This window comes from Odontesthes bonariensis, chromosome 12 (genome assembly GCF_027942865.1).
Source record: "Odontesthes bonariensis isolate fOdoBon6 chromosome 12, fOdoBon6.hap1, whole genome shotgun sequence".
Lineage (NCBI taxonomy): Eukaryota > Metazoa > Chordata > Actinopteri > Atheriniformes > Atherinopsidae > Odontesthes > Odontesthes bonariensis.
Window position 1 is genome coordinate 15,946,601 of NC_134517.1, and position 14,058 is coordinate 15,960,658.

The 14,058-nt window shown below is 43.7% G+C and overlaps 1 protein-coding gene across 13 annotated transcripts in view; it reads right to left on the bottom strand.

Annotated features, from left to right (window-relative positions):
- The window catches only part of mycbp2 (MYC binding protein 2), a 63,493-nt gene that overhangs the window by 34,637 nt on the left and 14,798 nt on the right, over positions 1–14,058 (bottom strand). For 8 of the 13 annotated variants that reach the window (XM_075479277.1, XM_075479275.1, XM_075479269.1 and 5 more), the window contains exons 10-22: positions 13,438–13,576; positions 11,803–11,879; positions 7,154–7,358; positions 6,447–6,611; positions 6,106–6,264; positions 5,805–6,009; positions 5,449–5,594; positions 4,219–4,329; positions 3,757–3,861; positions 1,233–1,352; positions 1,000–1,081; positions 569–686; positions 99–457 (exon numbers count right to left, since the gene is read on the bottom strand). In XM_075479277.1, the coding sequence (XP_075335392.1) occupies positions 99–457; positions 569–686; positions 1,000–1,081; positions 1,233–1,352; positions 3,757–3,861; positions 4,219–4,329; positions 5,449–5,594; positions 5,805–6,009; positions 6,106–6,264; positions 6,447–6,611; positions 7,154–7,358; positions 11,803–11,879; positions 13,438–13,576 (1,991 nt within the window). The remainder of the gene's footprint in view (positions 1–98; positions 458–568; positions 687–999; positions 1,082–1,232; positions 1,353–3,756; positions 3,862–4,218; positions 4,330–5,448; positions 5,595–5,804; positions 6,010–6,105; positions 6,265–6,446; positions 6,612–7,153; positions 7,359–11,802; positions 11,880–13,437; positions 13,577–14,058) is intronic. The other 5 variants (XM_075479276.1, XM_075479266.1, XM_075479270.1 and 2 more) reach the window with 4 other exon arrangements.

Sequence of the window (14,058 nt, forward strand, 5' to 3'; positions counted from 1 at the left end):
ATGAATACATCTAAATACACAAAACATGCCATTTCTCAGTTTCCTTGTGAAATAAAAAGGTTAACAGCTTTTCATTATCCAACAGTCATGGGACTTACCTCCAGATGACATCATACACAGGGTCCAGACAAAGGCCAAATCCCTGCAGGTCCTCCTGCTCTGAGTCATTGAAGGTTCTGCAGCTTCCGTCCATTTTGTTGATGAGCAAGCATTTAAATGGAGCTGGCTCCGACAGGGAGGACGGCACAAGGCCGATGATGTGTTTGCTGGCAAAAATCTCTGAAGTAGCCAGGACATGGGAGTTAATAAGAGCCTCGTCAATCCGAAGGAACGTTTGATCTCCGCTGGCACCGATCCAGGTGGCCTTTCGTCCATATTTGGCACCTATATTGGGCATTGGTGACGGCTTGGCATTCCAGTAGGGCATGTCCAGGATTGGTCTGCCCAATTGCCCTTTCTGTGAAGTAAGGAAACATTTAATTTCAAATAGAAAAATACAATGCGCGCTCATTTAAAAAAAAAAAAAAAAAAAAAAAAAAAAAGCAAAAGAATTACGATAAATTCTCACCGAAAAGCTGCCAAACGTGAAGACCTGCCCATCCACGAGGAGAACGGCTGTGTGGTTACTGCCTGCTGTGACCTGGACACTCGGCCCAGGAAGCGCCTGCACCAGAGTTGGAGAACCCCTAAAAAAAAAAAAAAAAAAAAAGGTAGAAATGTCACTTTTAGGTGGCGAGCAAAGAGAACGGCAGTTTGTTCACCAACTCAACTGATTAAAAAGAAATATATAGGCCTTTAAATAAATGGCAAGCTTTTAGAAACAGGCCAAACAGCAGCTGTAGAATTACAGGTAATGCAGTTCTTCTTGTAGCCTTTCAACACGTAGCATTTAAACTGATCTGTCTGTTCTGATACAATTACCCCCCCCCCAAAAAAACTATTTTACAGGTTAAAAATGATTATTTTCACTAAAACATGCAAGTCAACACACAAAAGTACCTGGAGTTGACATCTCCATGTCCGAGCTGCCCGTGTTGGCCGTACCCAAAGGTGTAAACATCTCCGTTCTCCATCAACACCACTGTAAAACACCATAACCAGGACTGTCATTCTCTTCTGTCAGCTTACTCTTGGTAGATGGCTTCGATGCATTCAGTTCATTTTAATCAACAAAACAATACAGAGACAACAATATGAGGGACCAGAGGCAGCCATGAGGGAAAAGAACCTACCCGAGTGGTGAAAACCACAGCTGACCTGCACAGCTCGCAGTTCGCAGTCAAACCTCACTGCCCCTGGGGGGTAGGTGGTTATTTTGCTGGCATCCTTCTCTCCACGCTCACTGCTACCATCTACAAGGCAAAGAATCAAGCAAGCGCATTTGAGTGCAGAACAGAGAAAGTGAAGCGCAGCAGCTGCTTTAGACCACTGAGTTGGTTGTCTCTACTCAGTCCTGAAAAACGGAGCTGGAGGAAGAAGAATTGAAAGAAGAAAAAAATAAAGAAAATGTAAGAAAAAGAAAAAGCATGCTGGTATAGAATGGAGGGACTAACCTCGGACTATAGACAGGTTTCTTGTATACAAGCAGGGGGCAAAAACACAGTTGTCAGAGACCGATTGATTATTTCCTAAATGTAGACTCTCACTGGTTGTAAATTCTTGTTTAGGCAATAACTCAACCCCAAAAATCTATTTCATAGCTCAGAATCTAATATGGACTCGTGGAACATGTAAGCTGACAATGTTACCGGGTTGTCGACCTTGGTCGCGCTTTTCCTATCCGGCTATCAGTAGCAGTGGCACAGCTTAGTATGGTACATTGGCTGGCACCGACTACAATGTTAGCACCGAATGTATCGTCATGATCAAACATATTGAGAAATGACCAGATCCCGACACTCTTCCTGACAATAAACGACATTAAGACATTTCCAACTGAGTGACAGCATGACCAATGCACGACATACGAAGACCAGTGTTTATGCCAAGAAAAATCTACATGCATAAGTGTCCTAATGCATATAGTCGTGTCCTCTGTGTTTTTAACAAGAGACACAGTCTTTTGACACTGGATCGACCGATGGGACTCCAGCTCTTAGCAAATGGATGTGATCCAGTTGGAGTATTGAACATTTTCCATCCATTGTTTTTGGCCATTGGTCCAGTTAACCGCCAAGTAGTTATTATTGCCAAACAAACAGAGATGCTTTTTAACCCCTACCTGCAGACACTCCTCTGTGATGACATTGAAGAGAAACCCATCTATAGATAAACTGAATCTTTTGTAAAGAATTTGAATTTCTTCTCTTTTTTTTTCTTTTTAAACACATCTCTCTGTGTTTAATAAGCAAGAGGAAGTGTGGTTTACACTTGAGAGCCCCGAATGTAATATGTGACAGTAAAACAATGAGTAGTGAATCCAAGGTTTTTAGATGAAGAAACTAGCTCATTGTGGCTTAATTCTGTAACAAAGCCCAGACAGATGAGACAACAGCTTCAGGTTCAATAGTCCCCAGTAAATGGAACATAAATATAGAGTAGCTTATGGCCCAAAGGGTTGGGTGAAAGGTTTAGTACACAACTCAATGTTGGGGATTACAAGGAAGTGCTTTTAAACAACTTCTTAAATCACACAAAAGCAGGCTGACAATTTTAAACAGGAACCATGATATTCCCAGTGGAGGGAACGCATAGCGCCCATTCATGAGTGCTAAACCATAAGGAAGAATGCTCAGAGGATATGCTGTCACATCCAGGCTTTATAATTCTGTATTCCCCCCTAACCATTATGGATGGTTAGGGGGGAAAGAAGGAAGTGACTCAGCAAAGCAGAGCAACCTCAGTTTCTTAAATGACAATAAGAACAAAACCGTTGCTGCACTTAGAACACAATAAGCGGGGTATCGTGACTGTACCCAATACAAGTTTAACACAATTTTTTTTCCTCAGTGATCTCTTGAAAGCTTTTTCAGAATGTGCATCAAAAAGAATAGTAACAACAGCAGCATATTAGACAGGCAGATCCAAAACCGCCAATATAAATCATTAAAAAAAAATAATAATAATTTTAATTTAAAAAAAAATATATATATATATAAATCTACAACCAACAGCTGCTTTTGTACAGAGAGTGTGTCCCAAACGCATTTTCTGTCAACATATAGGATGATTTTTCTGGTAAGTTTTTAGATAATCAATGCAGGTTAATCCGTCAAAACTCCCGAGCGCTCCCTATTTTCTCTGCCTGTAATGCTGCAGCTGTATCTATTAAGTAACAGACAAGCCGCAATGGGAGCGATGGTAAACCCAGTTAGACAAGGATGCCGATTTCTGCTCAAAAAACAAACAAAAAAAAAAAAAAAAAAACAGCAGAAAGCATTACAGGCATTCCCCGCCAAGGACTAGGAATCCCTAAACCAGAAATCTAATCAGAACCGATCTTTAAAGTTTTTTTCTTATGCCAAAATAATGAATGCAATATAAAATGGGATCAATTTTTTCTTAAAAAAAAAGAAAAGGTAATCAGCCTCTTGAAAGTAGTGTTTAATCCAGCCTAGAGACTTTGCAGCAATTTACCCTTGTGAGCCACAGTGAGACGATGCCAGCGGGGCGACATGATTTATTAAGGTGAGACCTGGTGAACACACAAGAGTCCTGCCTTCAGAAAGTGAAAGAGGAGGTGGACGGGACAGCCACACTGGGAGATGAGTCAAAGGGGTGTCTCCGCACCCACTGAGTTAGTGAAGACCATAGTACCTTTGTGCTTGTCCCGTTTATGCCTTAGTGCCTGAAGGGGTCTTATTCTGGCTAGGGCCTGCTCACGCTGGTTCATAAAAATGGGACCAGGAAAAACAAGGGGGCCTGGGGGAGAAAAAAACTTTCACATGCATGCACAATGCTCACAAAATGGGAGAGAACACATGATAATACTACACCACAACAATACGCAAACACACACACACTGAAAAATTATGCAGACAAAAGCAAGGGGGAAGTCACCAAGGCACAACACTCAAGCCAATAACAACACCTGAAGGTATCTGATACTAAAAAGGATGGACATACTGTTTGTAATTTCACCCTCTCCATTATAGCCATCCCCACTGTCACTCCTGTGCCTATGTTGAATAGTCCAAGAGAGCTTTAACTCTAAATAAAAGAAAAAAAAAAAAAGAAAAAATCTTCCTCCAACTTATTCTGTCTAGCTCTGGTCCATACCTCTTCCCTCCTCCAACCTATGGCGGCGGTTGATCCTCTGTCGTTTCTCCTCCTGACGGATCTGAATGTGCTCCTCGATGTTCACTCCTGGGGGGGGAGGGACAGGCACAGCTGAAAACATAAAAGGCCGAGGTACAGGCCGCCCAGACAGGATGCACGAGGAGGGAAGACGGAGCAGAGCAGAGCAGAACAGAACAGGACACACATCAATGAGTGATGGCGAGACGGGATGGCGAAGCAATGACTCTGCACAACACCAGTATTGTAACAAAGGATGAGCGACGACAAGAGCGTGAAATACAGCATTCAAGCAAATGCAACAGACAGAGGGATGGGTCTAGCACACTCAGAAGGATATACTGCTTGCACTCATCCCTGGTCAAGACAGTATTTTATTGTAATGAGTTAATGGGGAACCCTGCGTATTACTGCTTCTACTCTAGCATCACATATGTGCATGAGATTTTTGCATGCATATGACTGATCATACGTCTTTGATTTTAAAGGAAACGTGAACAATGCGAGTGGTGAGTGAGCTGAAACGGACAAATTGTGTTAAGGACAGAGTTTTTAAAAAAAAAATTTAAAAAAAGAATGTAACAAAGGGCTGCATTTCTGTGAGGCTGAAACGGGGTTGCAAGCATCACTCCATGTGTTCTCCACCGGAAAGGACGCCGATTCAAAAGAAGCTGAGTTGTTGGGATTTCGATCAAATTGCTTGAGATTTTACACTGAAAATGTATCAGAACCACATCTTTCTGTGAAGAGTCCATCTTTGGCAGGTTTTGTGATCCACGACTGATGTTTACAGTAAAAAAAAAAAAAAGATTGTCCTTCAGTTCACAAAGCCCCATGTGGATAAACATGACGATAAAACCGCAGACTCTAATTTAAGACCTGTGGTGCTGTGTGTTCAAACTGTGCAGCTCAGCTGCATCCAGATGACACAAAGCTGTCCAGAAAAGGGTGTCTCTTCATTTGCCACCGTGATGGGCAGAGCTGTTTCAGAACCTTGAGACCAGTGAAGTGACATGCTGGGGGTGAGGTGATAAATCTGCACAACCTCTGATCTATACTCCTCTTTACCCACCTCCTTTTGCACTCTGCCCTGCTACACATACATGAAGCAAAGGGACTCGTTCGCTTGGAGAGTACCACACCATACATTTGCTGTTGCACAGTTTCAATCAAAACAGGGCTTGCAGTCAAAAGAGATTAGCTGGCAAATACCTAGCAGCAGATCCAGTGGAATCATCTCCTTAACAGCGTCAAAGATGCCTCTCTGTCTGGCTTCCTGACCATCAAGCTCCCTGGCACAAGCCTTGCAACAGCCACACGCAGAGCAGCCAGACTCTCCAGACCCACAACCACAGATACTGGTCGACAGACAGATACACACGCACAAACACACACGGATAGAAAAAAATATATATATTGTGTTAAACTATTTAGCAAGAAATCCAGGTAACAAAATAGCCCCCCCACCAGTAAGAGGAGCATTTATTTTTATGATTCCAACTAATGAACACAAATGCTGTCCTCATACTACGACCCCACCCTCATCCCTTCCCGCTGTCGTGACTTACCCTCCCGGTACTCTGTCAGGTCGTCCGCTGCTGACGCAACTGGCCCCGTAGCCAGTGCAGTCTCCACACACAGTGCAAACCATACACTGGTCCAGCTTCCACTTGTGCATGCCTGGCTGGCACATCATGCTCTTCTCCTCCTTCTCCTCCAACTCATCCTCCAAGTCCTCGTCCATGGCCGTGGCCATGCTCTCGACACCAAACGCTGTGGCAAACACATGCGCGAGCAGGAAAACAGTCAGACTGGGAGTTGTAAATTATGCTCTTATGCATTTGTGTCATTTTGAGTCCATCGGTTCACCTTTGCCTGCCTGGCTTACGGCTCCAGTGTCTCTGCCACACTGGCCCTTGTTATTCACTCCAAACGTCCACACTTCACCACTCTTGGTGAGAACACATGTGTGAGCCTTTCCCATGGCAACCTGAGTTACAGTGTGACCTTTGAGGTCCGTCACCTGGCCTGCGGAGGGAAAAGATTGGGGACACGATGGAAGTTAATGAAATGTTTTCCAAAAGAGAGATATCTATAGACACATTATTGTCAACTTTGTCTTCAACAAAGGGATGCAGAATATGGCAAGAACTACTAATACTGAAATATCTCAGAAAAGCGGAAAATTTGACATGGCTTTGTTAACTCACAGGTGCTGTCACTGTAAATGGCATCTTTGCCAAACATGTAGAGCTCCCCGTCCTTTGTCACAATGCTGCTGCTGCCATTGTTGCATGCTGTATACACAGCAGTCTTGGTCTCTAATTTGATCATCTTTTTTGGCTTGTATGGCTTGGGCTGTCTGCGGCTTTTAGCTGCAAAGAAAAATAAATAAATAGATAAATCACAGATTTTGCCCCCAAATTCAGTGTTTAAAGCGGCACTATGCAACTTTTTCATGGTCATAAAATTGCTTGGCAATCATCAGATAGCTTGGCTGACCTGTTCTGATGAAAACGGTGACATTTCCATCTCCATCTGGTGGCCCTAGCCCGAAACAGCGCTTGCAACTTTGCCTGTGGCGCCGCGTGCTTTGTTTACCTCTGGAAGTCTCGCGACACACGAGAGCCGAGAACTACTGCTTCACGGCAGGTCTAAAGGGCTCTGAGCCGAGCCAGGGAGCCTGATAAGACACACCTCTCTCCATTAGCTGTCGACGGCTAAATTGAATGTGGTTAGCTTCTAGAGTAGTAATATATAATATGGCTAGACTGTCGCCTTATTTTCTACGGAGCCCCCCCTACAGCTTTGGGGTGTGTATTGCATGGTAAACAAACCCCGTATTACTGAAAGTTGCATAGTGCCGCTTTAAGTAATGATCCGATGGATATTTGCAGGTAGTTTCAAAATGTCTTACTGGACTCTCCATCCTCCCCTTTGCTTGCAGAACCTGTGAAGAACACACTTCCATCTTCAGCTACCAGAAGGGCATGAGAGCCGTCATGGCCGACTGAGAACTGGACAATCTTGGGAGACTTTGTGATTGGCAACTCCACCCATTTTCCTGCTGATGGGCCACCCTGCTTTATTCCCAGGCTCTGGTACTTCCCTGTGTAGTAGATCTAAGAGAAAGAAGATGAGAGATGTTGAAACGCACACCAAAAGAAAGAGAAAAAGGAGGTGCTAGACAAATAGTTTTAGAGCTACTGTATTAATTTGTTGCTGAACTATGCTTAGAGAAAAAGAGGGACAATTTACTTTGCCCACTCTACCAAAATAGAGCTTTTAAAGATATGAATTTGATGCTCAAATACAGTACTATCAGCCTGACTACAGCCTTTGTGTTTTGCCATTCAAATAGAGGAGCTTTTGCTGATACATGTATAAAGTCTGCTGCAGAGGCGACAGATTTTATAACTCAAATTACATCATTCCAAAGGCAACATATGAGAGGGAGCAGTTGCTTGTAAGCGATAAGCACAAGACCTCTGACATCTTTCAGTAATACAATAATCCTGACAATGTTCGAGTGATGAGCAAACTCTGGACCCAAGGCGCAGGTCAGCTACTCCCATTTTTACCCATCCAGCCGTTCTGAGTTGGAGTAATCTGCAGATAAAGTGTGCCGTGAGATTAGGCCTTTTCACAGACACATAGAATGTTCGGCAGGCAACTGCCCTCGGCTGCCATCTGCAAAAGAAGCAGTGCACCACACCTATACCGAAGGCACAAACAACCACACCCTCCAACACACCCCAACCCAGTCTCTGGAAAAATGTGAAACATTTGCATCTTAACAGTGTGCGGGCCTACTTCACTGCATAACAAAGGTCCTGCAGTTGAGCTGAAGGTACTTAGTTCCCTCTCCAAGCTTTATACAGAAACACAGTCCTCAATTTTGGGCATAAAAACCCACTGCTACTTTGTCGTGTTTGTGCTCTTTTAGAACTTCAAAACTACAGAGAGCTTCTAATCAAGTGTCCCCGTTGTGTTTACCTGGATTCTGGCTGTGTACTAAAAGCAAACTCTACTGCATTGCTGGGTGAATTACTTATCTAAGCTTTAAGAGCTCGGTGTGCATACAACAGCTAACAATGGCTGGATTGACAACTCAAAAAAAAAAAACTGTAGGACATTAAAACAGCTCACTGATCAAGCATCATTGAAATATAGTTCAGCCAAGAGGACCTTCAGTTATTTAAAAAATTAGATCTCGTCACACCCCTAGTCTGTTATGTTTAAACGATGATATTTCTCGTTGCGTTAAAAATCTGTCTTGCGAGATTTGTGAGCCAGCAAGCAGCCAGAATGACGTCGGAAAACACTGGATAAATGGCAGTAGAGTGACTGATAAGACACGGACAATATGCAAGCATTGTATGAAAATAATGCCGTACACTGCCGCTAATACGAGCACGATGCAGAGACATACACAGCACCACCACAGCTCGGTACTCAAATCAACAACTGCACCAGTGAAGAAAACACTAACAAGCCAGACAACACTGACAAACGCATTCGGACCTCAACTTCCACAGTCAAAGCACCAAAGCCACAACAATAAACCTTTCTGTCCCTGCTACCTCCGTTCCAAGTGAGCGCATCTTTTCAACAGCAGGAGACATAGTCAATGCGCAAAGATCCCAACTGCTGCCAGAGAATATGGACATGCTAATATTCTTTAAAAAAGAACATGGCTGTGTAGTTACAGCAAGTTGTCAGTGACATACTTGGTCAGGCTCTGTTTGCACTATTTGCACTCTGTATTGACAGAGTAGAACTTTGACTTGGTTTTGCACATAATGCATTCAGTCAGTCTCTGACTACAGGCCAACACCCCCAACCTGTGAGGACAACACTGACTTCCTTAACACACTCAACACATTCTTCAGCCGGTTTGAGGAAAACAACATCTCCACACCAACAAAAATCCCTCCCTGCATGAACAATGAATTACTACACCTGGACCCAGCAGACGTACGGAGGACCCTACTCAAGGTGAACCCCAGGAAAGCTGCAGGTCCTGACAACATACCGGGACGGGTGCTCAGAGACTGTGCTTACCAACTCACAGTTGTTCTCACGGACATCTACAACACTTCTCTGAGCCAAACCATCATACCAGCATGCTTCAAAGCAACCACCATCATACCGCTACCCAAGAAATCCCCAGCCTCATCACTAAATGACTACCGGCCCATAGCACTCACTCCCATCATGATGAAGTGCTTTGAAAGGTTGGTCAAGGCCCATATAACATCCAGTCTCCCCACTACGCTTGACCCATTCCAGTTTGCATACCATCCCAAGCGTTCCAATGAGGATGCCATTGCAACAGCACTTCACCTCAGCCTGACACATCTGGAAAACAAAAACAGTTATGTGCGGATGCTGTTTATCGACTTCAGCTCCGCCTTCAACACTGTCATCCCTCAACACCTGGTGAATAAATTCGGCGCAATAGGCATCAGCACCCCATTATGCAATTGGTTACTGGACTTCCTTACAAACAGACCACAGACAGTAAGAGTTGGCAAAAACTCCTCAAAGACCACCATCATGAACACCGGGGTCCCCCAGGGATGTGTTCTCAGCCCGTTATTGTTCACGCTGATGACTCATGACTGTTGTGCCAGATACAACTCGAACCACTTCATCAAGTTCGAAGATGACACAACAGTGGTGGGTCTTATCAGCGACAATGACGACTCGGCCTACAGAGAGGAGGTAAATCTACTCATCAACTGGTGCGACATCAATAATTTACAACTCAATGTAAATAAAACCAAAGAAATGACTGTGGACTTCAGGAAGACACACATGCCACACACCCCACTCATCATAAATGGCAGTGTTGTGGAATCTGTGAAAAGCACCAAGTTCCTGGGGGTGCATATCACAGATGAGATGACCTGACCTGGTCTACCAACACCACCTCCCTGGTCAAAAAGGCCCAGCAACGCCTCCACTTCCTTCCCCGGATGAGGAGAGCGAACCTCCCCCCTTCTGCCCTCACCACCTTTTACAGGGGTGCTATTGAGAGCATTCTCACTAGCAGCCTCTCAGTCTGGTACGGCAGCTGCTCTGTTGCCGACCAAAAGGCCCTACAAAGGGTGGTAAGGACAGCAGAAAAGATCACCAGTCACCAGATCGGCCCAACCATCTATCCAGGAACTGTATCCGTCCCGCTACCTAAAGAGAGCAAACAGCATCACCAAAGACCCCACTCACCCTGCACACAAACTGTTCACCATCCTACCATCTGGTAAGCGCTACCGCAGCATGCGGTGCAGGACCTCCAGACTCAGCAATAGTTTTTTTCCCACAGGCCATCAGACTACTCAACTCACTTAAAGGTGGGGTATGAGATCTTGGAAAAACGGTTCCTGCAAGCTATATTTTTGAAAATACACAACCTTGCCTCTCCCTTCAGCCCACCCCTCGAAACCACGCCTTCAAAACACATGAACGAGTCACGAGTCTGTGAACGCGCAGGGGGGAGGGGGGCTGACGGTTGATTGGCATGTCAGAATCCAATAGAAGTAACTCTCATCATTACTTCTATTGGTCAGACATTTCCTCTTGCTACACCTTCTACAATGGACTAAAATATATTTTTTTTTCTCCAAACATTCTATTTTAGCGGGTGCAATGGGGTCGTGAGGAGGTTTTCAGACAATATGATAAAAAAAATGCTCCAGAAAACATCTCTTAGCCCACCTTTAAGGAATGTCTATGAACATGAAAATACACTCCCACTGTATGCTGCTTTTGTCACTCTGCACTTTACTTACTGCACCTTTGCACATCACTATCTACCTCCAATTATTCACCCATCCATTTGTCTGTACATGTGTGTTTATTTTTCTTACCTGTGTGCATTATTGTAAGTTGCGTATTTTGTGTGTGTTATAATGTTGCTGCACATTGGAGTATGGGGAAACGCAATTTCGATCCTCTATGTAATTACTTGCACTGATTGCATGGTTGGATTGACAATAAAGTTCACTTTGACTTTGACTTGACTTTGATAATATTGTTTGCACTTGAAAAAAACAATTATTTTTATGTATTTTATTTGAACTTTTATAGATTTTAGTTATAGTTTCAATTTGTGGAAGAAGAAGTTTATTAACAGCTCATGCTTACATCATGCATGTAAAGAGTTATGATAAAATATTTCAAAATGTGCAACTCGGTTAAATTAAAGTCTGTTGGTCCAGTCATAGAATTTGTCATTGTAGTTTTCTTAAAATCTCGTCTCGTTCTCGTGAACCCAATATCGCGTCTCGTGAGCTGAGTGTATCGTTACACCCCTATAACAGACACATTATATTACGCTTTACTAGAATGTTAAAGCTGCTCAGTCGGCTTCATGTGGACACGGTGAAGGGAGAAAACAAGTAGAAACCATCTAAACCAAGGCTTTGCACTCCCACCGCTTCACCCTCTACAGTGATGAGTTTGACACTGGCATGGGAAGAAAAAAAAAAGCTCTTAAGCTCCACAGTTGAGGCTGTTCTAACTTTCGCTACTCTTAAACATTTCAGACAAGCCATCACTTACCTTTCCCGAGGCAGTTTTCATCAGCGCAAACTCCCTGCCTGCTCCAAGTAGTGCTGCCTCTTCATCAAAGCCTGTGCCTGTGAGGAAAACAAACAAACAAACAAACAAAAAAAAAAAACATACCATTTAGAACCGAAAACACGAGAATCAAGAAACCACTTAAATAGGACCTGTCTGACAAAGTGGAGTAGACCAAAAGATCCTCAAAAGCCAGACATTGTGCCGCAATCCAAGGAAATTCAGTAACAAATGAGAAACAAAGTAATTGCGATCCATCAGTCTGGAAGGCAAGGCAAGTTTATTTGTAGAGCACAATTAGTACACAAGGCAATTCAAAGTGCTTTACAGCTACATAAAATCACAAGAAGGCAAACAAAATCCTTCCAAAAAAACATAAAAAAAATAATCATTCATTAATTAAAAGCGAAGAGTGCAGATAAAATACTTTCAGGTGTCATATGCACAGCTAAATAGAACTGTTTTCAGCCTGGATTTAAACATTGTCAGAGTTGAGGCCTGTCTCACATCTTCTGGAAGGCTGTTCCAGACTTTAGGAGCATAAAACTGAAACGCAGCCTCACCTTGTTTAGTCCTGACTCTGGGCACCAGCAGGAGAACCCTCCCTGAGGTTCTCCGAGCCCGAGTTGGTTCATATGGCTCTAACATGTCAGAGATGTACTTTGGCGCTTGACCATGAAGAGACTTGTACACGAGCAGAGCTGTTGTAAAGTCTATTCTCTGAGCCAGTGCAGAGACCTAAGCACTGGACTAATATGGTCGTATTTCCTGGTTCTAGTCAGGACTCGAGCAGCAGCATTCTGGATGTAAGGTGAAAAGGTTATGGGGTGGTCAGTGGCATAGTGGCTTAAGCAGACGCCCCATGTACAGAGGCTACAGCCCTCGCTGCAGCTGGCCCCGTTTCAAGTTCCGCATTGGACATCTGGCGTAAAGGTAACACAGCATTTCAGAAAAGGAACACCACACCAACGGTAAAATATGTTGGTGGTAGCATGATGGTCTGGGGCGGTTTTGCCGCCTCAGGACCTGGAAGACTCGCGGTGGTAAATGGAATCACGAATTCTGCTGTCTACCAAAACATCCTGAAGGAGAATGCCCGGCCATCTGTTCGTGACCTCCGGCTGAAGCGCAATGATCCAAAACACACAGGCAAGTCCACCTCTGAATGGCTTAAGAAAAACAAAATGAAGACTTTGGACGGGCCTAGTCAAAGTCCTGACCTGAATCGGATTGGGATGCTGTGGCATGACCTTTAAAAAGGCGGTTCAAGCTCGAAAAAACCCTCCAATGTGGCTGAATTACAACAACTCTGCAAAGATGAACGGTCCAACATTCCTCCACAGCGCTGCAAAAGACTCATCGCCAGTTATCGCTTGATTGCAGTTGTTGCTGCTAACACCTTGATTTAGAAACTGCATTTTGTGTTTACTTGTGTCATCTATGTCTAATATTTAAATTTGTTTGCTCTGAAACATTTAAGTGTGACAAACCTACACAAAAAAAAAAAAAAAAAAAAAAAGGAAATCAGGAAGGGGGCAAAAGCTTTTTCACACCACTCTATAAATCACTATTACTAACCGCAGTTTCACTGAGTTCAGTACATTCTGTAGCACTTACTGATGATGTGTAGGTCTTTCTCCAGGTCAAAGAGAGAGATGCCACATGCGTGCAGGCATTTCCTTGCCAACTTCAGCTGCAGTTCCTGCTGCAGGGCTGGGTCGGAACTCATAGTATAGATCCGCACCACAAACCCATCCTGCGGGAGTGAGGGCATACAGGAAGAAACAGTGTTTCATTTCACAACACAGCATTGCTACAGTGTGACACTTCGTAACCATTTAACCGGAGTTATTGCTGGTTCACAGAAAACATTTCCCCGCTTCTATCATCACCACAAAGCCCTACACACTCATTACTCATGGGCTGGATTAATATTTTGAAGTCCAGCAGCTGCAGTATATTTGGGCCAACTCACTGAGGCTGGTGGTGCAAAATCGGTGCATGCATGCATTTTTTTTTTACCATTTATGTGGCTGAAACTTATGCCCAAATTCAAATTGATTTAACAGAGTGCAGAAGATGCTGCAACACAAAACGTCCTGCATGTCAGGGATGAAAGATGACAAAATGAAAGATTCCAGAGTCAAGATGTTGTGGATGAAAGGGACAATTTTTCGTGAAGGAGATTAGTAACATAGAAAGACATCAAGTAAAGAATAGCAAGGCAAGTGTAATACA